General features: G+C 50.2%; 1 protein-coding gene across 1 annotated transcript in view; it reads right to left on the bottom strand.

Annotated features, from left to right (window-relative positions):
* Anks6 (ankyrin repeat and sterile alpha motif domain containing 6) overlaps positions 1–23,623 on the bottom strand; it is a 53,505-nt gene that overhangs the window by 25,095 nt on the left and 4,787 nt on the right. The window contains exons 2-10 of the mRNA XM_042697709.1: positions 19,082–19,584; positions 16,174–16,218; positions 14,997–15,201; positions 13,715–13,821; positions 13,039–13,187; positions 11,788–11,986; positions 11,240–11,289; positions 3,541–3,744; positions 969–1,122 (exon numbers count right to left, since the gene is read on the bottom strand). Of these exons, the coding sequence (XP_042553643.1) occupies positions 969–1,122; positions 3,541–3,744; positions 11,240–11,289; positions 11,788–11,986; positions 13,039–13,187; positions 13,715–13,821; positions 14,997–15,201; positions 16,174–16,218; positions 19,082–19,584 (1,616 nt within the window). The remainder of the gene's footprint in view (positions 1–968; positions 1,123–3,540; positions 3,745–11,239; positions 11,290–11,787; positions 11,987–13,038; positions 13,188–13,714; positions 13,822–14,996; positions 15,202–16,173; positions 16,219–19,081; positions 19,585–23,623) is intronic.

A 23,623-nucleotide genomic window follows, 5' to 3' on the forward strand; every position in this document is an offset into this window, starting at 1 on the left:
ACACACACACACACACACACTCACACACACTCCCCCCCCCACAAGTTGCTATCAGCGTATGCATATTGACCCAAGGACCTCACAATCGCTGAATGTGTGGAAAAGCAGGCTGTAGAGCAGTTTACAACTGATGGAGGCATGTAGTGAGGGGACAGTCTCTTGCTGCAGTTTATTCCCTGTCTCTGCTATAAGAGCAGTGTGACTCTGGGCGAGTCATTGGACTATCCTGAGCCCCAGCTTCTTCACCTGTTGGATGGAAGAAGATAACCCACAACCAAAGGAAATGACTGATTTAAATGGCTCTGCACTGTGCCTGGCGGAGTGCTCAATAAATTATTATTCCACTTTTATAAATATTCATGGTATGCATAAAAATCTTTTGCAAAGACATATACTAAAATGTCAATGCTGATCCTCAGTGGGTGAGATGATACCGTTTTTGGTCTTTGGGCTCTTCTGGGAGAATGTAATGCATAAAGCCACATGTCCTTCCTGCCAGCTGGCTCTAGACAGTCCTGGGTACCTTAGAAGGACTAGGAGATATGCTGCAAGCCCAGAACAATTGTAGGGCATTCTGGTTTCACACGTAATTGTCCACAACTTGCTGTGTGACCCAAAGCAAATGTCTTTCCCACTTCCAAGTCTTCATCTGTTCAATGAAGGGGCAGAATGGAAGCTCTCCAAGGTTTAACCTCAAAGATTTTAAACACCATGAAACAACTTGCATTCTCCTTAATAAACTTTTACCAGGTGAAAAGCATTATGGACTTTATTTCCCCTTTTTCTTCATCTATCCTCATCCCAAGAAAATAGATAAGAGCAACCCTGAGCTGTTAATTTACTGAAACTCCAGCCACACCAGGAAGCTGCATGTGGCCATTTCTGGAGTCTGCAGACAGCAGAGGGGGCAGCTGGGCCCCTCTCCGGGAAACTGTCCCACCTCCCCGGGCAGCCTGGCCGACACTCACCTGAGCGGTTATGCAGGTCCCCGCTGTGCCTGCTCACGCCACCTGCTCCACTGGAACCACCAGAGGAGTGTGGAGAGTGGTTGAAGTTTCCGGAACTGGTGGGGGAGGCAGGGTTTCTGGACAGGCTGGGAAACTTGACAGGCCTGGCCATGCCCTGTAAGGACAGGGTGGGACACAGTCATGCTTCCTGCACGCACTCGGTGCACCAGTGCCTACCCGCCCAGCGGCACCATGCTGGGTAGTTTTCCTCTATCTGGTGCCAACCCTGCTAGCTCAAGCTGGACACCATGTCACTCACTGTTTCCCACGGGCCACCCCGCCTTCCACCACATACCAGGGCCTTCCAGGAAGAAGGTCTGGCTGCGCCATTCACCGAGAGGTCCAGGAAGCCCCCAGGACATCCAAGACAATGCTCATCTCCAGGCCTGCTGAGCCTGCCTGTCATGCTGCCTGGCCCGCCTCAAGCCTTCGGCCCCCAGTGCCAGTGCTCCGGTCAGATCATCTTCAACGGGGGTCTGCTTCACATGCTCTGCCCTTGTCTTTGCCTATGCCTTGGTTCCTGCCTGGGCCTTTTCCCACGGGCCCATTCCACACCAATGGCCCTCCTCAGTCTACACCATGGCTCCTGGTCCTGTGGTCCCAGGCCCAAGGCTTCCCTGCTCAGGTGGTGCAGGCTGGGCTATCTCCCTGCATCCTAGGTATTCACAGTGTAGCCGGACCACAATTTGTGGGTGCACATTAACTGTCAGCTTCCCAGGGACTCAGCTCTCCACTGTGTTCCCAGGACACAGCCCTGGCTTAGGCCTACCAGCAGGCTCAGTAGAGATGCCCAGAGCACACAGGCTGTGGTGGGCTGAATGATGGCCTCCAAAAGAGAACTTAGAACCTGAGAATTAGCCTGGGAGGTGTGAAAGGTGCTCCCCAGGCACGGTTCTCCCGGGGTGTGAATACACAAGGGTTTGGGGGAGAGAGCTGGTCCTGGGGGACCTGGATGAGCCCTAAACACAAGACAGGCAGAGAGCACCTGACAAGAGGATGTTAGGTGGCCCTGGAGACAGGGACCAGAGACCCATGGCCACAGGGCTAGGAAGGTCTAGAGACTGCAGATGCTGTAGCTGGCAACAGCAGATCCCTCTTCTCAAGTCCCTCCCCCTCCCGCCCCGACACACACCTCACTTTCCAGCTTCAGCTTCTGCCCTCTAGATCTGTGAGAGGAAATTTTGGCCACTCTCAAGACAATAAACCCAGTGTGAGCTGTGGTCATGCTAGGGAAGGGTTCTGGTAACCCGGCTGACATGCCCCCAAGGGAGGGCCATAATGAAGAGCACCAGCCACAGCCAGGGCTCACACATGTGCTCTGTCTTCTGTCTGGGACACTGCCGGCCTGCAGCTCTGAGGCCTTCCTGACTAGCCTGGCCAGGCATCTTCTTGCAGTGTTTTTGGTCTTGCGTCTTGTGCCCAGTCTAGGATGCACTGATGATACCCTCCCCCGCCCTCTGCCCCCTGGGGCAGCGACAGGCTGGCTGTGCTCTATGGAGTGCACATTGCACTTGATGAGCCATTCACTGGTGATGCTGACCTTGGTCCTCAGGGGCCAGTTATGGAAAGATGTCTCAAGATGGTTCAGGCACCTTCCCACCTGACTGGGAAGAGGGGTTAGAACACAAACCAGTGCTGCCTGACTGGATAGCATCTCTGGGCACCAGCCTCTTGGCCTTGCACTAGTGATTCAATACTGCCACAGTCCTTTGGCAGCAGGGAGAATAGGGGCGGGCATGTTGTACAGATGCAGTGGCAGGCCAGGAGCTCCTGTCCTGTAACCCCAGGGCACACAGCCATAGGGCCCACCCTAAACTCCCGCCTTCAGTGGGAGGCCAGGAGCTCCTGTCCTGTAACCCCAGGGCACACAGCCATAGGGCCCACCCTAAACTCCCGCCTTCAGTGGGAGGCCAGGAGCTCCTGTCCTGTAACCCCTGGGCACACAGCCATAGGGCCCACCCTAAACTCCCGCCTTCACTCTGTCTGTCCCACACCCACCTACACCAACCAACCCTACACACTTTAGATAAGCTACCACTTCGGGATGGTACAGAAATGGGCCAAGGGGCCAACACCAATGCTAGGCACAATCATATCTTATTCTCTCAAGAAAACAGCAGAGTGCACAAAGTTATCTCTTGCTCTTGATCACAGACCTCAGTGATGGTGGCCTGGGGCATGATTAGAAACTGAGAACCTGATTTCTGGTCCCAGGCCCTGGCCGCCTGGCTGATGGCTGTCAGAAGGTCATTTCCCCTGGGCTGCATCCAGTCTCAGCACTGAAGGGAAGGTTAGATTAGATAGATCATGTTTTCAAACATGGTCCCTAGAGTTTGAGGTTCCACAGAGGGGCCGTATGCCTCTGACGGCATCATATTCATCTCTTCTGAAACTCACCAGTTTTACGGTAGGCCACAGGATATGGCTTCCTTAAAAGAAAAACAAGCTCTAAGCCTGGACTAGGTGGGCCTGAGGCTCCCTGCCCACCACACAACCCCACTCCACCCATGTCACGGCCTAGTTGGACACTTACAGCCTCTGTGCCCCCACTGCCCACAGGGTGGGTCCTGCTGCCGCGCTGGGGCAGCATCGTCTTGGGGGGGTCAGCCTTCCCGTTGTGACACGTTCGGGACCGGTCAGAGCTCCACAGCTCAAAGCTGGATGGGGGCAGGAAAGGGGGGATGACCGCCTTCAGCTTGTCGCTTGGGAGTCTGGGGAAGGGAGCTCCGTTCCGCAACTGGAAAAGAAAAGAGAGCTGGAGGTTAGGCAGACCCAGAGTGGGGGCCCAGTCTAGGGGAGAGAACACCAGGCTTGCCCTGCTTCCCAGTGACCGGCAGCCACCCATTCCTCCACCTGCCAAATCCCTCCATCTGAGACTGGAGACTGGGGGCACACCCAGCTCTCAGCTGTGCCCCCCCACTCCCACAAAGGGAGAGAAAGCCAAGTGGGCCACACATGCTGTACTGGGGAATCTGGGAGGGTACCCTCTCTGGGGCACCCTCTCCAGGACGTGGAAGGCCTGGAGCTGAGTGGGAGATGCAGGACAAGGGAGCCGAGTGGTGAGGAGACTATAGCGAGTAGGGTAGGGGCTGGGGAGAGGTACAGGAGCCCTGCCCACTGCTTCCCCACCCCCTGCCAGCCCACCCAGCCTCGCTTCACTGCTGGCCGTTCTACCCGCAGGCTTGACTTTTAGAAAATGGGATGGGGGGGTTGGGTTGGTCTAAAATCATCAAGGATCAGCAGCCACTCCGTCCATGCTCGTGTTAATTAAGAAGACAGGGAACTCTGTACCAGATGGTGCTTTGCAGGGATGGGCATCCCACAGCTAAACCGGCCTCGGGAGCTGGGCAGGTGGCATCTCTGCACCGATGACTGCACACGCCCACACGGTGCCCTGCGGGGCTGGGGGCAGTGAGCGGGAGCACCGGGCCCTCTGCTGGGTACTGGGAATTGAGGACAGGAGAACAGGGGAAGGGAGCTGCAGGGCCTCCTGGTCCCTCATGCCCACTGGGCTGATTTTCTGAGATGGGAGAGCAAGTGCTGTCCCCGCCCATGCCCTTGACTTCCTGGCCTTGCAAGAGCAGAGCTGGGCTGGACATGCAGGGCAGCAAAGCCACCATTGCATCCTTTTCTGGAAGCCAATGACCTTCACACCGTTTGCCTGAGAGTTCACTTTCTGTATATTTCTCTTGAGGAGTAACTGGGGGATGGGAGGAGCTAGAAGTTATGATGGCATTCCACAGAGTTGTTGAAAGAACAAACCCTGACAACTGAAGCCACTCCAGGCCAATGCCCCATCTGTATCCAGTGGCCATAAACATAGCGTGGCCAGTGTGGGAACACACAGAAGACAACACAGGGACAATGACGACGATGATGATAAAGTCATTCAACCCCACACGGTTCTCAGGCAGATTAAATGAGTTAATATATGCAGAGTGCCCAGAATAGTGGCTGGCATTTAGTAAATGCTGTGGTATATGCTATTATTATATATAATATTATACAATATTCATATGTGCTTAAAATGCTCAGGCAAAATACTCAGAAGATATATACCTCAAAATACCCACCATGACTCTGAGTATGTGGTTGAGGGTGATTTTATTTTCCTTCCAGATACTTCTGTCGTATTGCCCCAAATTCCTAGACATGTGTGTTATACACTGAAAGTTGTTACTGCTGTTTGAGAATGTGAGAAGTGTCAGGCCGCGCAGGTTCCCACAATTGGGGCAGGGTAGGACTCACAATTCACCCCTGTTGGCCTGGCAGATCCTGCTAGGGAGCTCCCTGGGTTCTGAGTTTCTGGATGCCTCTTGGCTTGTAGGTGAGCTCTTGGGCTGGCTCTCCTGTCCTTTCCAATACTGCCCTCTGCTGGCCTCCATGAGTGTCCAGGCTCTAAAGGAACTTCAACCGTGAGGCTCTTGGTGCCTCTGGTGAGTTAACATGGCTGAGCACTACACGAAGAACCACCTGGGGCTAACCTCACTTCACAGCCCAAACCAGGGTTTTTCTTGCCCTAGACAGGACCCACTTTCAGTCTTCTGGAAGTGTATTCTTTTCATGGCAAATTTTTCCCATCACTACACTTCACATCGTCTCAGTTCTCTCCCTTGGTGGAGCTGTGACTTAGACATAATACATCTGTTTCAGCAGGAAGTCGGAGCCGTGATCTCCGCCTATCTGGGTGGGACAGGGCAGGCTCTGCTTGGCAAGTACCTTTCTACTGCTCGGACTCTGACTGCTATCTTTTCCTCATCCACTGTTATCTACGGGATGCTCTGCTGGGCATGACCTGTTTTGAGGTGTCTTTCCAGGTTGTAGACCCTGCCTTCCTGAGAGGTTACTAAGGGCCAGGTGCTTCCTCTCCCTACCAGATGCTCTCTGGGATCTCTGGCCTCTGTTTTCTCTATCAGATGTCATCTGGATTGACTGTTGGATTGGCCCCTGTATTCCACAGGGTTGGACTCTTGTCCCTTATTAGATGGGTCAAATGTTATCCAGCCTCTAGAATCCCCCTATATCAAATATAGGGACTTAAGAGCCCTTATCTACCTTCTAGTGTCTAATCTAACCTAGAACTCAAAACTTCAGGCATTTATTTTCCCTTTTAAGGATTGATCTCTTCCCCACTCCTTCTTCCTTCCCTCCTTTCCTCCTTTCTATTGTTCCTCTTCTAGAGAAGAACAGGTTACTCCACTTAGATACCCCCTATATCCCACCCCACATACACACACCGCAGAGAAAATTTATTTCAAATATGGTCTCTCATTAAGGCAGTTCCTTTGGTTTCCTTCCTTGTCTTTTCATGCACTACCCTTTATAGTATTTAGGATTTAATTAGATAAAATTCCCTAATGCCATAGGAAACACATAGAGACATATGACAGATCACTGGGAAACACAAACACTGGGAGAAATAGAGGCAGGAGGATGTCGGGGGAATTTAGAGAAGCATGCACTACAGTAACTTTCCAGGCACTAGAAAGACACTTTAAAAAGTAGGTCCCAAGGGTTTACCTTGCTTGTGGATGGTAGATAGGAGCCTCTCTCATCTAAACTCAAGGTTCCAGATTGTCACACAGAAGGGGGACACTGTGCCCAGACAATGACAGTAACTGTCTTCCAGACAAGGAATATGTCAGCTCTTGCTGCAGGGTCACTCTGGATGCGTTCTTTGTATTGTGTCATGGTCAGCTTACAAACTGCCAGATCAAGAAGTCTAGCCTCAAGATGGCACTTTCCCTGGGTCTTTTCTGCTGAATTCCTCTAAATGGTCTGAGGTCCCTATGTCCAGCCCTTCATGTTTCTCTCTCAGGATCTGGACCTAGGGAAGGGAGGCCAGACATGTCTGGCCTGTTCAGGCTATTCTAGAGGTGCCTTAGTTCACTTCTGTTTTACCTTGCCAGCCTCCATGGTACCCTGGTGTTTCTTCCTCTTCCTTCTAGCACAGTCTGTGTGGTTTCTCCCATCCACCTTACAAGACTGGTTTGTCACTAGTCAAAAAGTGGGTCATGATCTGTTTCCATGGAGACTTTCTAGCAGGGCTGGGGAATGTTAGACCCATGGGCTGAGTACCTGTGAAATCATTTGGTACATGATGAAACAGACTTGTGCTTTTAGTTGGCTTCCTGTGGCCTGGACTTGCACTGATAATTTTGTATAGTATATTAATGATGATCCAAATGGCCCTTGGTTAAAAAAAAAGTTTCCTACTTTAGCTGGGCACTGGTGGCTCACACCTGTAATCATACCTACTCAGGAGGCTGAAATGGGCGGATCATGGTTCAAGGCCAGCCTAGGTAGGAAAGTCCCTGAGATTCTTATCTCTATCAAAAAACTATGATCGGAGCTGTGGCCTAATTAGTAGAACACAAAAGCTCAGAAAGAGCACCCATTGCCCGGCGCTGGTGGCTCACACCTGTAATCCTAGCTACTCAGGAGGCTGAGATCTGAGGATCTCGGTTCAAAGCCAGCCCGGGCAGGAAAGACCGTGAGACTCCTAGCTCTAATAAACCACCAGAAAACCACAAGTGGTGCTGTAGCTCAAGTGGTAGAGCGCTCGCCTTGAGCTGAAGAGTTGAGGGACAGCACTCAGGCCCAGAGTTCAAGCCCCATAACCGACCAAAAAAAAAAAGGAAAAAAAGAAAAAAAAAGAAAGAGCACCCAGCCCCTAAGTTCAAGGCCCTGACTGGAGTGTGGACGTACACATTCCCGATCAATCATCTGTTGACCCTTCTGATATGCTTCCTGAGGGGTTACACTTGTCTCTGTTTCCTTTCCTCTGGAATCCTACCATCCTGTGCTGACTCTGCTCTAATTCTCCGGACAGACTCTGCCACCCTGCCCTCTGCCCTGAGGAAGTCACTCTCAGAGAGAGTGGTTATAAGGCCTATCTGAGAGTACTAGGGATTAGTATGCTTGGCATAGGTATTGTTTCATGTCATTATGGCCAACTTTCATTTTTGAGCCCAATTTTTATGCACATTAAAGTCTTGGCATACCTAAAGCTAAAACTTTTTGTGCATGTATGTATATGAACTTCTTTAGGATGACTCTTAAACTGCTATTTTGTAGTATATAAAGGGTGTCACTCTTGAAAAAAATAGTTGCCATATCTCAATCAGGTCTAAATGTGGACATCTAGGAATTAAAAAGGGACCTTAAAATTTGGTTGCTTGACATTATAAGTATAATTTGAATTTTCTTTTACAGGATATGAGTCTACTAACAAATATGTGTTTGTAACCTGTTATTACATAGGAAAACAGCTTTAGGTTACCTTTCTCACTGGGTCTTCAATGAAATAGAAGCTACGAAGACTGTTTTATTTTAGGGAGAGAAGAAAAAATGTTGTCCAAGTCTAAAAGTTTGGAAAGGACAGACAGAAAGCAATCAGCAAATAGGATATAGGAGGGTATGAGATGTGTATTTGGAAAAGAAAGTTAAAAGGAAGAAGAAATGCTTTGGGGTGAAAAAGGATTTTATATGGGAAGCTTTGTTTTAAAGTACTGTTCCAAAATGGAAACGTGGGGGAAGATTAACAACAACAAAAACAAGAGGGTTCAAGAACATAGCAAAATGTAAGAGTAGGTCTTAATGCATATTAAAGATGGAATTTTTTAAGTTTAGGTGCAGGTCATTACATTGTTTACAATTTAAAAGATTATCAGAAGGTTTTTTTTTCTTTTGGGGCTTGAACACAGGGCCTCAAGCTCTCACTCTATTTTCACCACTTGAGCCATGCCTCTAAGTCTGGCATTTTGATAGTAACTGGAGTGTCATCAACTTTTTCTGCCCAGGCTAGCTGTAAACCATGATCCTCATGTCTTGGACTCCTGAAAGGTTAAGATTGTAGGCATGAGCCACCACCACCCAGCTCTGAAGGGTTTTCTGAAGCCAAAATTAAAACTAGCACCCATTCTCCATGACAATGAGCTGTCTTAAGAATATTATTCCACTCGCTTTTGACTTCTTAGGAAACTGAGTAATAGCTGAGTCAAAGTTGACATATATATGCCTTCTAGGATGCAAAGCTTAGAAAAACACTTTACTAAGTTAATGCCTTCTAAATTTAAATTGTTAATGATGCTACTAGCCAATGCAGGCTCACGTCCATGAATTCCTTATAAAAAGGAAAGCTTAATGGTCCTAACAATGTTGTCAATCTTCATAATTATCCAAAATTACTATATGCAATGGAAATAACTAGACTGCTTCCAAAATTTTAAACATTCTAAGTCTTTTGTCATTAAAGATTTGATCCTCTTCTGGAATATATGTAGTCAGGCCCAGAGGACAGCTCTTAGGAGTACTTACTTGTCAGACTGAGTTAGCTTTTTAAATTTAATGGATTCCAAGTTAGCATTGCCTAGAAGCTACTTCTTCTAAACCTCTTTGTTGTTTAAATTTGGCCCCAAGGGGTCTTCTTGGCCAACTTCCCACCTGGCATGTCTGTCACCCTTCTAAAATGGGATCAGATGAAGAGGGACCTCTCATCCTGGCAATGAAGAAGGACTCTGCACAAAGCTTATCCTGGAGATGAGGAACCATGCAAAGACAGCTTGGAGAAAGCTGTTTAGACAAGAAGGGATTTTGTCAGAATCCAAATGGAGAAGAAATGGTTCATCAACAAAGGTTACTTGATAGCCATGCTGTCTATCTTCCAACTACACAGAGACTTGTACCCTTTTCCCTGCTATACCCACTATTTCTACAGCTCCAAGAGAAATTAGGATGTTTCTCCTCCCATTAAACCTTCTACTTGTTAAATGTTTTAGCCAAGTTTGTTTCTTCTTGTTTTCAGGCTAGAAAATTATAAATAATACAGTGTAAGGGCTAACGCTACTAAACTTTAAGGTGAAGATGGAAAGATAGGCAATACTTCAAAACAGGATTAGTCCTTAATGTCCTAACCACAGTGCCAGGTGACATGTGTGTCACTTTCAGACAAAATTCTGTTTATGTTCCAAGCAGTTCAGCCAAGATAGCTCAGCCTAAAACTTGGGGAAATCTCCTTTCTTCTTGGTCCTCTAGGTTCATGTGGTGGAAGGAAACCATGTTTGTTTGTTTTTTTGTTTTTGTTTCTGGTCATGGGGGCTGAACTCTGGGCCTGGGGGCTGTCCCTCAGCTCTTCAGCTCAAGGCTAGCGCCTACCACTTGAGCCACAGCACCACTTCCAGCTTTTTTCAGCTTATGTGATGCTGATGAATCAAACCCAGTGTCTCATGCATGCAAGGCAAGCACTCTACCACTGAGCCAACTTCCCAGCCCAAGGAAACCATGTTTTACTCTTGCTCCTGGTTCTGATCATCTGTGAGACTCTTGCTCTGCTGCTGTGTTCACCACTGTATCTCATGGGTCCCAGCCTATGGCTGTGTTTCTGTGGCATGGCTCCCCTTAAACACACTGGCTCATCTATGTCTGGTCTCCCCTGTGCCCATCAACAGAGAAAGGACCAGAGACTCATCGCCTAGGCTGTGCCCCACACCAGTATGAAGTAGAGGAAGGCTTACTTCAACTTCCTATTTCCTGAAACTTTTCAGGTTCTCGAGGCCTTGAAGAAGGACTGGTAGCCACGAATGATGGGAAAATGCAAAGGACACTTAAAATGGAGGATGAAAATCACAAAGATCCTGAGAGAAAATATTGTAATTAAACTTTCCAACTTAGAGGTGACTAGTCCATCAAGGTCATGAAAGATGATGGTCAGCTTTTAGTGTAACACAGGCCACCATACATGGAGCACAAGTAGAAAGAATCTAGGTCTCTAGCTCGTCTTGAACTTTAGTTACCTGAGGGAAATAAGCTGCTGTGTTCTGCCACTGTTCATTGGGACCTATAGTCAGTCTCTTCTAGCTGAGCCTATTCTTGACACTGAGAACCCCCCAGGCTAGACACACGCCCTCCCCTGTGCCTCCTCTCTCCCCGCTTCTCCACAACTAATGTGATGAGTCTCTGTGTCCAAGCCCGCCATTGATTTCCACCTCTTCAGGTCCCAACTGAGAACATGATCAGGACTTGCATTCTGGCCCCGAAGCACTCATACAGCCTTGCCCACAGTTCATGGCTGGCATCTGTTTCAACTCCTTAGTACAAGCCAATGTTACCCCTATAATCATCCACCCCGCCTCTGAGTGGCCAGGTGAGGCAAACACACACATCCCTCTGCTGATGTCAATCAGCTGATATCTGATGGGGGCCTCAAATGCTTTCAGAAGCCCCACACTCACCATGGTTGTCAATAACGCGTCTTCCTTCTCTCCTCTTGGGTTCCCAGGACCTGAGGGACAAATGGAAGCTTCCTGAAAGGCCCCTCCCCTGTGGCCTCAGCCTGAGGATGAGCGGCTGGCTGGGCAACCTTCATCCTGGAAAGCCAATTCTCTGGGGTGATTAAATATTTCATGGCAATTGGTATTCGATACTCTAATAGATGGAAGGCATTTAGAAAGAATCTTGGAGCATGTTTTGAGCTTTTCCACCAACCACAGCTGTGCTGGGTCAGACAGTGGCGCGCCGCTCAATAGTCTGTCTCAGACAATTGCTCTGTTGGAGAGGTCCTAGCTATTCCACTTTCCTTTGGTGTGCAAGTCTCCTCAGTGACCTGGCAGAGTCGGCCAATGGGTTGAATCCTCCCATTGCTGGGGAGTTCACTACCTATCCCCAGGGAACCCATTCCACTTCAAGATAGGACTGCCCGGCCTGGTGTCCACAAGGGGACGCAGGTGTGGAGCAGACAGACTCTAGGAAGATGCCACCCCCATGTGCCACCACCTCTCACCACTATCTTTGGCCACAGGGGCTGCATCGGGGGGCCATGGGCGGCCAGTCCTGTCCTGGGAGGCAGCCCTCATTGTGGAGTCCAGTGCTGGCTCAGGTTCATCAGAGAAAGGCAGAGGCTGGTTGCTGGAGAGCCCACGGGGCAGTGTCTGCATCAGTTTGAGCTTACGGAACCTATTGGACATTCGGTTCCACCAGGACTGGCGAGAGAAGGCAGAGCAGAGGTCAGTTCCCTGAAGAGCAGGAGCAAGGAGGTGCCCCAGGGACAGGGATTCCCATCCTGAGCTCCAGGCAGGCATCACCAATCAACCACAGCACACTCCCTGACAGTCAGCGCTGCCCACGGAATCGTTTGTGATCCTTTCCAACAGATCCAGGTGTCAGTGACCTCTGTCTGCTGTCCCTCATTCTTTCACTCTCCTTACTAAGCAATGAAAAGCACAGAGCCAGGCAGGGAAGCTGACCTGCTCGAGGTCTTCCAATGGGACAGGGACAGGCAGGTGGACAGAAAGGCAATACAAAAACCCTAATATCAATCCCTGAATTGCTTCCCTCCTTTTAGCCCAGGGAGGGACCTAGAGGAGTCAGGTGATTGCATGGGGTAGCCTGGGCCATCTGTTGTGGTAGCTGATCCTTCATCCAGGCAGGCCCTGGAGCCTGTTGTCCAGGGAAGCACAGAGCAACCGCACAGCCTCTGGGCAAGAAGGGATGAAGGGCTCCTCATCCCTTCTGTGCAGAAGAACCAGTAGCTGGAGTGAGCAGCGGACAGTAGCGGCATGAGGGACGGTCAGGAGTGTATGGTGAGCACAAGGCCTTCAGGAATACAATAAGTCTGGCTGTAAGCACGCGAGCAGGATGCGGAGTAGATAAGAAGACCAAATAGAAATGCTTGCTTGCAGTAGAAAATCTACAACTAGAACTTATTTCTGGTGTTCCTGGGAAGCAGCCAAGTGGCCTCTGGGCCATGGAGAGACCCCAGATGACCCAATCAGCAAATAGCCAACAGCCAAAACAGCTCCTGGAAAGAGGCCTGGAAGGTTTGGTCAGCTAAGGACTATGCCACACCAAGATTTAAAAAGATTCGCTCTGTTTGGCATGATGAGCTGTTTTCTCTGCTCCCCACCATATTCTATTGCTCTCGGCCCAGTGGGGCCTCCCAGCTAACCTAGCCTGAGGTAACAGGAAGCATCCGGGCCCTCACCTCCACCCCAGCCGGGCCCTCTGAGACCTTTTCAAAAGGGGAGAAGCAAACCTTCAGCCCGCCCTTGTCATCGGGCAGCACAGGGATGCTCCAGGGCTGTCTGACCTTCGAGTGGGGCAGGAGCGGTGGCTGGGTGGGCCGGCCTTTGTCCTTAGTCACCTGCATGCAGACAGATGCCAGCAGTCGAACAAGTTCCGTGTCTATGGACACAAAAGGCAGTGTTTTACCCGCAAATATGTGTCGGCTTCAGGTTGACCCTTGTCAGGTTTAGAACTCAGCTCTAAGAAGAGGGCCTGTCACAGCAGGGGAAGACGCAAAGGGGAGAAGCACCAGCCAAGGACTAATGAGAGGCCAATATTGTTGGCATCCCTGCCGCAGGACCCTTGACCTGCAGCTTTCCCTACCATGAGCCAGGGCCATGGCTCCACCTAGGCTAGGGCCCTAAAGTTCCTCCAGAGTCACTTGGCATTTCTGGCTGTAAGGCACAGATACTGTTCCAGGACCAAAGGGACCTGCCCTCCCTCCTGGATGCTCCTGGAAGGCGGGTGAGGGAAGGTTTGGGCTGGCCTGGCCAGATCCCTGGACTGCACGGGAGAGGGAAGTGCCTGGCTCCACATCATGACGCTTGAGACTTCCTGGGAACAAGCAGGGCTTCAGACAGGGCTCCCAGGGGAGGTGCTGCCCTGGCTCGAGCTGAGAAGGGCAGTGCAGATTTACGAGAACCCACCCGGATCATTCAGCAGCATCACCAGGTCAAAGGCCGTGTACCCATTTTTGGCACGAAGAGTAACATCAGCCCCTTGGTTCAGCAGGTATTTCACGATTTCCTTGTTTCTGAGGAGGGAAGATGCAGCCATATTACACTACAGGACACTCTCCCTGCCTTCCTCCTGGCTCAAGATAGGGGCACTTGCTCACTTTTTGCTAGTGCCATCCACAGCCCTCATAAGTAGCCTAAAGCTTTGGAGTTGCTGATCTTGGACTGGAACCCCCAGAATCATGAGCCAAAAGAAACCTTTTATTTCATAAGGCAGTTACCTCCAGCATTTTGTTATAGTAACATGAAACTGACTAGCCCACCCACCTGGGCCACAAGGCTAACTACATTAACTTAAGGCATTTCAGTCTCTAGACACTAAAGCAGGGTGTGAACAGTTAGCCTCATACCCCATCATTTCCCACACTCAACAGGTCAGACACAAATGTGCTTTAAATAAGTTCTTAAAGTCAGGTTTAGAACTCAGCTCTAAGAAGAGGGCCTGTCACAGCAGGGGAGACGTGAAGGGGAGAAGCACCAGCCAAGGTGCTTCTAAGAGCTCTTCCCCCAAACCCTCAGCCCCTGCCCCATGCTTACCCCATCCCTCCACTGTGACCACCTTGTGAAGCCAAGGTTTTCCAGGGAGGACTGAGACTCATCAGCTAAGATAAGCCACTGGTGCCAACGATGCAGGAATGTGACATAACCACCTAAAACCCTCAGGGGGAGAGACTCGCGTTCGAGTCAGGCCATTTAGAAGTTACAAAATGTCCCCCACCCAAAGGAGCGTCCTCTTGGAAGGTAAGGGCCCTCCAGGCTGGGGCAATCAGGTGAGGAGAGCCTCATCAGCGCCCAGCACACACCTGAAAGCCAGGTGACTCTCACTGCCTAACGTCAGCAGAAGCCCAGACAGAACTGACCCCAGAGGGGTCACTTAAGGTCAATGTTACACCTCCAAATGAACGAACTACGTGATCATCTGAACCTGAACTAGATGACCTTAAGTTTCTTTCAAAATACTCCTACTGTGAAGTTTCTCAGGACCACTGAGAAACTCTATGCTGGGCTAGTGGGAAATGTAGCTATGGAAAGTCAGATGCAGACTGGAATGAGCCCGGACTGCAGCCATCTTTTCTGTGGGCCTCAGTGTCTTCACAGCCCTGGGGTTATGGGTAGCATCCTGGCACCAGAGCCCCATCTTAAGCAGAGCACCTGCTCCACTCTGTCCTGGAAGGGGTGGAAGGAGGCTGACCCATGGTAGGTGGCCTGCATGAGGGCTGTCCAGCCATGCACACTGTCCTGCTTGTCGATGTCAGCATGCCTCTCCACTAGCAGCTGTACCAGGAGCAGCTGCCCCGTGACAGCTGCCAGCATCAGCGGCGTGGCCCCATCCCCGTTGACCAGGTTCACATGGTTGGGGTCTTCATCAGCGATCTCCTTGACCAGCTGGAAGTTTCCTGCAAACATGGCAAGAGTCTGGTGACCCAGAGCTGGTACCACTGGCTCCTTTACCCAGCTGGTTCCCACAGTAAGCACTGGCTGACTCCATCTGCAGTGGCCTGCTGGACATCATGGGGGCCACTGAGGAGGGTTAGCCACTGGAGTCCCTGCCCTTACAAGGAACAGAGATAAGGACACAAATGGACAGAGATGCTGTGTCTCATGAAAGAGGAAAAAATGGGGGAGAATGGTAGGAGGGGAGATATTGATCAAGATGCATTGTACTCACAAATTGATATGCTGAATTTAAAGCTCTTTCTATAATTACTTAAAGATACTGAAAAAGAAAGAGGAATCTGGGTGCTGATGACTCATAAGTCTGTAATCTGAGATCTGAGGATGATGGTTCGAAGCCAGCCCAGGCAGGAAAGTCCAGGATACTCTTATCTCCAATCAACCACACACACAAACAAAAAAGAAAAAGAAAGAAAAGTTAGAAGTAGAACTGTGGCTCAAGTGGTAGCATGCTAGCCTTGAGCACAAAAGTTCATGGACAGCATCTAGGCCTTGAGTTCAAGTCCCAGGACAGGCACCAAAAAAAGAAAAAGAAAGAGGAAGGAGAGTGATGAAGGGCAATGTCAGGTGTTGTCGGAGGGTAGAAGTCAGGGAGGGGCTTCCTGGAGGCAAGATCTGAATCCAAGAGTGGAAACCCTCAGCCTTGTGTCACAGAAACTGGAGTGAGCAGGTGAGCAGAGAGGCAGGGCGAAGCCAGGGCACAGCCAGGACATCTGGCTTCCAGAGTAGCCTAATAAAGTCAGGTCTCCAGTACCTGAACTTCCCTGGCAAAGCTGGAAAGTTAGGAAACCCACAAATTTCCCATGTGTCTCTCAAATGCTCTGGGTGGTCCTGGAAAGGACCAGAGATACTGGGCTGGGAGAATGCGGCCCTGTGTTCTTAAACACCCTCAGAGGACTTTCCAAAATGCTTACCCATCTTCAGTGCGTGGAAAATGTCAGGGCGCCGTTTCTCCTCATCTGCGTAAACAGAGATTTTTAAAAGTTAAGTGTTGAAAGATCTGAGGTAGCAGGAAAATCACAAGGTGCAACCACACAGGCAAGCTTTAGAGCAGAACTACTTCTAGGAAGCTGTCCGGCTGGAGACCCACACAGCAGACATCTCTCACAGCCTTCTGGAACCTACTTAGTTCTAAAACATCAAGGGACAGACCACTGCCCCATTGCATCCTAATGAGCAGTCATTTCTAGACATTGCAAACTCCTATCTTTTCTTAGATACACTGAAAAGTACCATTTTGGAAAACCCTGGGTTTCTGTAAGAATTGGAGGAAAAAAAACAATGACTTCTTTCCTTTCAAAACTGAAGGTAGGGGCTGGGAAGGTGGCTCAGTGGTAGAGTGCTTGCCTTGCATGCCTGAGGCCCTGGGTTCGATTCCTCAGCACCACATAAGCAAAAAGAAAAAAAGCCAGAAGTGGCGCTGTGGCTCAAGTGGTAGAGCACTAGCCTTGAGCTGAAGAGCTGAGGGACAGCGCCCAGGCCCAGAGTTCAGGCCCCACGACCGGACCCAAAAACAAACAAACAAACAAAAAAAAAAACGGAAGGTATAACCATGAGACAATGTCAAAGCAGAAAATGCTGAGACATCAAGTGCTGGGCTCAACAGGCGGTCACAGTCACTGGAGAGGCCAATCTCAGCCCTCATCTTCCTTCCCAAATACCAAGTAATCTGAACGGGACCCCTGCCCATGCCTGCAGATACAGCTGCCCAGCAGTGAGCACCCGCCTGGGTATCTTCATGCTGGCCTTTGCTTCCCTGTTGGTGCCTGGATCCCCACCTCCTTTTCTCCAACCAATGGGGGCCCCTCCCTCATGCCATGCCTCCTTCCCCACCCTGGCCACTGGGTGATCTGCTCCTGCCATAAGGAGCCCACATGCTAAGGACTGTATGCAGGATGCCTGCAGCCATCCAGCATCCTGAGGACAGAACAGCTCTGAGGGCCTCCTATGGCTGGCTGGGCAGATCAACCTGGAGGAAGCTATACCCCTGTGAGGAGCAGCGAGTCTGCAATCTGCTTGAGATTGTGTGCCTTCTCCTCAAGCCACCGGGTCCCTTGTCACCAACACAGGGTGGACCTCCAAGTCAGCAGGTTATTTCAGGGATCAGGTGGCAAAAGCATGAAGCCCTGTGGAAAGAAAGCTGCTCTTTTCCAGTCACCAGCCAGTCCACCTACTTAACTCCCAGATTCTCAGTGCCAAGCACGCCTGCGGAACCACATGCCGGAACTGCCTGGGATGCTACCAAGAGACAGAGCTGCAAAAAGGGTGCACAAATGCAGCAGTGGCTCTCACTGAACTCTATGTTGAAAATGTGGATGGGAAAAACTGGGAGACAGTAAGGACAGAAGTGACATCGTCCAAAAAGAAGTATACTCACTACCTGACTTATGTAACTATAACCTTCGTACATTACCTCTATAATAACAATAGAAAAAAATTAAATAAAGAAGTGGTGTTGGGGCTGGGAAGGTGGCTCAGTGGTAGAGCGCTTGCCTTGCACGGATGAGGCCCTGGGTTCGATTCCTCAGCACCACAGAAGAGAAAAAAGCCGGAAGTGGAACTATGGCTCAAGTGGTAGAGCGCTAGCCTTGAGCTGAAGAGCTGAGGGACAGCACCCAGGCCCAGAATTCAGGCCCCACAACCGGACCCCAAAAAAATTAAAAAAAAAAAGAAGTGGTGTTGCATCTTAGCCTCAAAAATGTGTCATGCATCTTTAAGTATTGAGGAGGATTCTTTGAGATGATGAATGTGTCACTGGTCTCAGTGCTGGCCAATCAAGGGCTAAATGGTAGGAACTAATCACTGTCAGTCCAGCCCACGCTGAAGTCTATGGCAGCTGACCTTGATGGGCTGGTCCCTTCTTTACTCTAGCTTCAGTGCCCCGGGGACCCCACCCGGTCCCGGAGAGAGAACACCTGCTCCAACCCCCACAAAACTGTGATGAGAGGATGTCATAGCAGCAATGGTCTTGAGGGTGGCCTAGCCCACTGCACATGGGAGGGAGAGGTCCTGGCGGGGCTGGATTTCCTGGCCTCTCAAGAGGTTTTGAAAAGCAGTGGGGCCCTGTGGCAGATTTGCTGAGGGTTACTTAAAAGACCCTGCAAATGCCAGCAGTCAGCAAAAAGAAACAAGACACATGATTCAGTGCTTGCAAAACCAAAAAAATTCAGAGCTGGGTGTAGCTCAGTTGTGGCCTAGCACACGTGAAGCCCTGGTTCAATCTTCTGCACTGTACTGCACTGCATCACACAAAACAGCACACGTCAAATCACTAAAACTCAAAAGGGGCTGAATTTTTCCTCATGTCATGTGCATTCATCCTTGGAGATGATCACTAGCAGATGAATTAATTGGTCTTTGGGCCAAGCCAAGGTATGACTACCTACCTGTCTCTGTACTAATTTATTGGCACTGGGCCACATCCATCATTTACGTATCAAAATGGCCACTTTTAGTTTAATAGAACTGAGTATTCCAACACAGACAGTATGGTACACAAGGCCTAAAATATTTATGATCTGGTTCTCTACAGAAGTTTCTGATTTCTGTTCTAGAAGAATTCCAAGACCATCTACATTGGAGTCTTTTCAGCCCAGGAGCTGCTAAGGATCTCCGCAGGGCAGCAGGCACCTGTAACCATCAGGCAGGCGTTTCCATGAGCCTTGTGAGCACACCCACAGCCCAAGGCCTGCTGACCTGCTGCTGGGAGGGACACTCACTTCTGCGTGCCCTTCTGATTGGGCAATCCTCAGCCTGTGTCTCTTAAACACAACCTGGGGTCATCTTTAAAGTCATGGTGAGACAGTGCTGGTATGGCCTGACCTGTTTTGGGCCTGACGGTGGTCACAGGGTCAAGGAAGTCTGCAAGGTCCCTGTGCTTGCAGTCAAGGGCAATCTCGAAGGCAGTCTTCTCCAGGACGCTCAGGTGGTCAGGGTTCGCCCCCTTCTCAACCAGCTGTTGGGCCATGCCGAGCCTCCCGCTGAGGGCTGCCAACATCAGTGGGCTCCAGCCCACAGTCCGGGCTGTGTGATTGGGGTCCGCGCCCCATTCCATGAGCAGACGGGCCACAGCCTCGTGCCCATGCTGGGTGGCAGCCATCAGGGCTGTGATGTCCAGCAGCTCGTCCCTGCTGCCACCCATCCCTGGCTGCTCGCCTGAGGGACTGTGGTGGTCCACAATGGCACCAGCCTCAAGCAACAACTTCACCACACCCAGGTGGCCTCCTCGAGCGGCCACTGTGAGCACACTGGCCCCCAGCCGGTTCTGCGCGTTGACATCGGCTCCGTGGTCCAAAAGGAGGTGTGCCACATTCGCATGGCCACATCTGCTGGGAAGATGGAGAATTAGTTAATGCCGAACATGGAGGGAACACGGACCAGCCAACAGTTCACAGCATCCTCACTTCTCATCAACTTTTAAAGGTACCATAGTTGATTAGAATAAAAGGCCTTGGTCTGGGGTCAGGCACCATGCTGGCCTTGCAGATACAGCATTACTGAATGGCAATTTCTCTGTCTGGGTTGAAATCCAGCTCTTCTGTTCACTAGCTCCATGATCCTGACAAAGATTCTGCTTTCCTAGGATTTTAATTTCCTAGTCTGTAAAGTGGGGCTGTAACTGGGTCCACAACAGGGTTGCTAAGCCTTAAATGAGTCTCTGTATAAAGCAGCTGGACAGTGCTGACCAAAGGAAGCAGCAAGCCAGACCTGCTGGACAACTGTTGTGCATTTTCTATTCTAAACCTTGGTGAGGACATCAGACTGGGTTCTGATCTTTTGCTCTTACACTGTGCTGCCCTCACAACCAGAGTCCATTTTATTTGTTATCATTATTTATTTAGCGCTGATACTGGGATTTGAACTCAGGGCCTGGGTGTAGTGCTCTACCACTTGAACCATACCCCTACTTCTGGCTTTTTACTGGTTAATTGGAGATAAGTGTCTCAATGGGCACCAGGACTGGCTAGTTTTGAACTGTGATCCTCATCTCAGCCTCCCAAGTAGCAAGGATAATTTTATTCTGCTTTACAGCTTAATAACCTGATTCTCTGTGTATGCTCTGATTTGCCCACAGACAGGGCCAAGTCTGATTCATCTCTGCCTTCCCCAGCCCCCAACACACCCCACCACATGCCAAGAGGTGTGGCAGCTGGGCTGGCAAAGGCACTGAGGCACCTCTGTGGAGGCTTGCTGCCACCTGCTGGCAGGAATGTTCACAATAGGTGGCTGAGAACTTGGTCTGAATTAGGCCTTCCACAATAAGGCTCTACTAGGCCCAGATGGGGCCTTGGAGAGATAAACTGGAAGTTTACATCACAAGTTATATGTTGAGGGGTTTCACTGGGCTCAGCAGCGTGTGTCAGAGCTGGCAGTGGCCCTGGACTGACCAGGTGGGAAAAAGAGGGGGGTCACACTGCTGGGTGTAGGAGACCTCATGCTGTGGTCATAACTGTGTGTCTGAGCTTCCTGATGCTCACCCCTCCTTCCCCAAAGGGCTCTCCCTCCCGGTGGAAGCAGGGCCATGGCTGAACTTTGTTCTGCAGCAGCTGAACTTACAAATACCTTTGAGGATGTGAACCTTAACACTGAGTCACTGCCCTCCGTGAGGGAGCAGGTGAGAGCCTGGGCTTCTCCAGGAGGAGGTGGAGGCAAAGGCAGGGGAGGGGGGAGGAGTAGCTGAGCATCTTCCAGCTGAAGTATAGTCCTATGCAGAAGGCAGCCAGGTCAGTATGTCTCCCTACCCCCCAGTCCTATTCCCTGCTGCCCATCGTCCATGCAGCTTCCAAACCTAAACCTGACTGCCACTCTCAGTTGCCCGCTGTCCAAAGAGATGGCCTACTTTGCTGGTTTCATTGCCTCTAGCACCCACATGTCCCACTCTTCTGCTGTTCATCCTACCAGAAAGCGCCCCACTCCCACCCCCCGCCCCAGGCATAACACCCCCATGCCTCTGTGCACTGCCCAGGGCTCATCTCTGCACAGCTCCCACACCAACCCCCAGCAGGCCAGTGGGTGCCCCTCTTCTAAGAGCCCACATTTTCATCTGTGCTTGAGTCCTCTTTCTGGAATTGTGTCTCCCCCTACTTGATGGGTGGCTCTCCAAAGACAGGACTGGGGCGCTCACATTCTTCTTTCCTAGCCCCAGACAGCCATACTGGAGCTCAAGACATTTTTATCCAATAAATGAAGTTGAAGGCGACCATGAAGGAGCAGAGGGGTGCATACATGAAGGGGTAGATGAAGGCAGTGGAGGTAGGTGAAAATTGCTCTGTCAACCTTTGATGCAGAGATTTTACAAAGATCATACAATATTATGAAGCATGAATTAAAATTTTTTAAAAAAGCTAACCTAATCCTCAACAGTAGATTACTAGATGCTTTTAGATTTGTCTCATCTGATTTTTTCGGAAGCCCCTAAGTTCAGAAAGCGCCATTTCACAGATAAAGAATTAAACAGGGCAGCAGAAAGCACTAAATCTCAATTTGACAGTGAAGTCAAAACTCCAAACCTCAGCCCCTCCAGTCTCTCTAGTTTTAGCAAAGAAGGTCAGAATTTCAGCAGAAATCCTTAAATCTGGAATGTTTTTTGAATTCTCAGATTAGCCCCAGAGATCATTCAATTAGGCTGAAAATATTAAAAAGAATTCAACAGAGGCTGAGATCATTTTCCGGATGCTAAGTTTCTAATAGGTAATTACAGGAGATAGGGTTGCTAGGGGCTTTCTGAGCAGGTGCTATGTTGCCAATTAATTTCAGCAATTAACACCTGTTTTGAAGAGCTGGCACAAGCTTCCACCACCTAGTGCTGGGATGAGCTTCCAGCTCTGCCACCTGGGCAGGCAGCTGAAGGAAGGAGAAAAGGCCAAAAGTCAGAGCAAGCACCATGCCCCACAGTCACCTAGCTGCAAGTCACTGGCCAATGTGACAATTCACTGCTGCCGGATCCATGCATGGCTGGGAACATGCACTCTGGACCTGACTCTGCCATTTGCTGGCTATGTGGCCTTGGGCTAAGACATTATTTCGTGAACAGGAAAAACCATCAACAGAACCATCTGACACTAAAACCTCTACCAGGCCTCAAGGTTTAGGCACAGGGCCTCTCCTGGCCATGTCTGACCCAGAGGTGTGCTTAGAAGTACAGACAGCAGGATGACAAGCAGAGGCTGGCATAGGCAGAAGTGGTGGCTGGTGGCTGCCCATGTCACTTGTGGGGGATTCTGAGGCCCATCAGGACCAGGAAAGCATCAGAATGCAGTTTCCACTCATGGGCCACCCTGACCACACATCCTTTGGGAAGTCTCACTATCACTCTTCCACACAGACCCGTGGGCGTGCACTTGAGTACACCTCAACCTGGGCAGGTGGCACCTGCCCCAGACTTTTGCATGGCTAGGCCCTGTGTGGAAAGCAGGTGTGAGTTCTAATCCTCTCCTCATAGGAACAGACTAGGGAGTGTGTTCAACTAATGCTCTAAACCAGTGTCTGTGAGTAAGTAGGACAAGGGACATAGGGACAGCGAAGTCTCTAGACTGGGAAGTGACCAGGACACACTGAAGGGTTAAAGTCTTGAGGCAGTGACCACTTGTTGCTTGTTTAAGATCAGCAAATTCTGTCTAGCAGAGCAACACGTGGTGGTAATCCAAACACCTGGTTGGTTGTGTGCCTTTATAAGCCCTGCAAATCTTTAGCTCGGGGCTCTTCTCCTAGGCTCCGCTGTGTCGGAGTGTAGGACGAGGCCCGAGCTGCAGCCCGTCCAAATAAAACCTGAGAACAGCTGTAAAGTCTGACTCTCAGTGGTCTTCTTGGTGGGGGTTCTGCGACCTGGGCACAACACACATGGTCCACAAATCCCAGCTCTTTTTACAATATCAAATTTTAGAGAAGGAAGTCCTCTAAAAATGTGAATTATTAGAGAACCATTAGGTTAATTCTGAGCCTCCTGCCCCTCCATGATTCAGACACTAAGTAGCTATAATGAATCAGATGATGTGGGCCATGCTGCAGAACATAGTGAATAGCTAAAACTGGTGTTCTGAAGGTCCGACCCTGGAAGCAAGCTGCACTGGGTAAGTGTCCGGGGAGCTGACAGACCCCTATGACCTGGTGGAGCTCAGTGACAAAACCCACAATGCCAAAGTCACACGACAGACTCTTCTACCACAGAATCCCCATCCCTCCTAACTGCCTCTTCCCCAGATCCCAGAAAACAAGGGAACTGCAAGGCAGCTTCCAGGAAGAAGCTAAGCTAGGGAGAAGGGAGCAATTCACCGAGGGCAAAGAGGGATGAAGGGACTTCCTATATGTAGTTATGGGGAGGGCTCTACAACAGGAACCCTCACCCCAAATCTGCTCTGATTAGCT

The sequence above is a fragment of the Dipodomys spectabilis genome, unplaced genomic scaffold (assembly GCF_019054845.1).
Source record: "Dipodomys spectabilis isolate Male_0828 unplaced genomic scaffold, ASM1905484v1 ptg000006l, whole genome shotgun sequence".
NCBI classification, from domain to species: Eukaryota; Metazoa; Chordata; class Mammalia; order Rodentia; family Heteromyidae; genus Dipodomys; species Dipodomys spectabilis.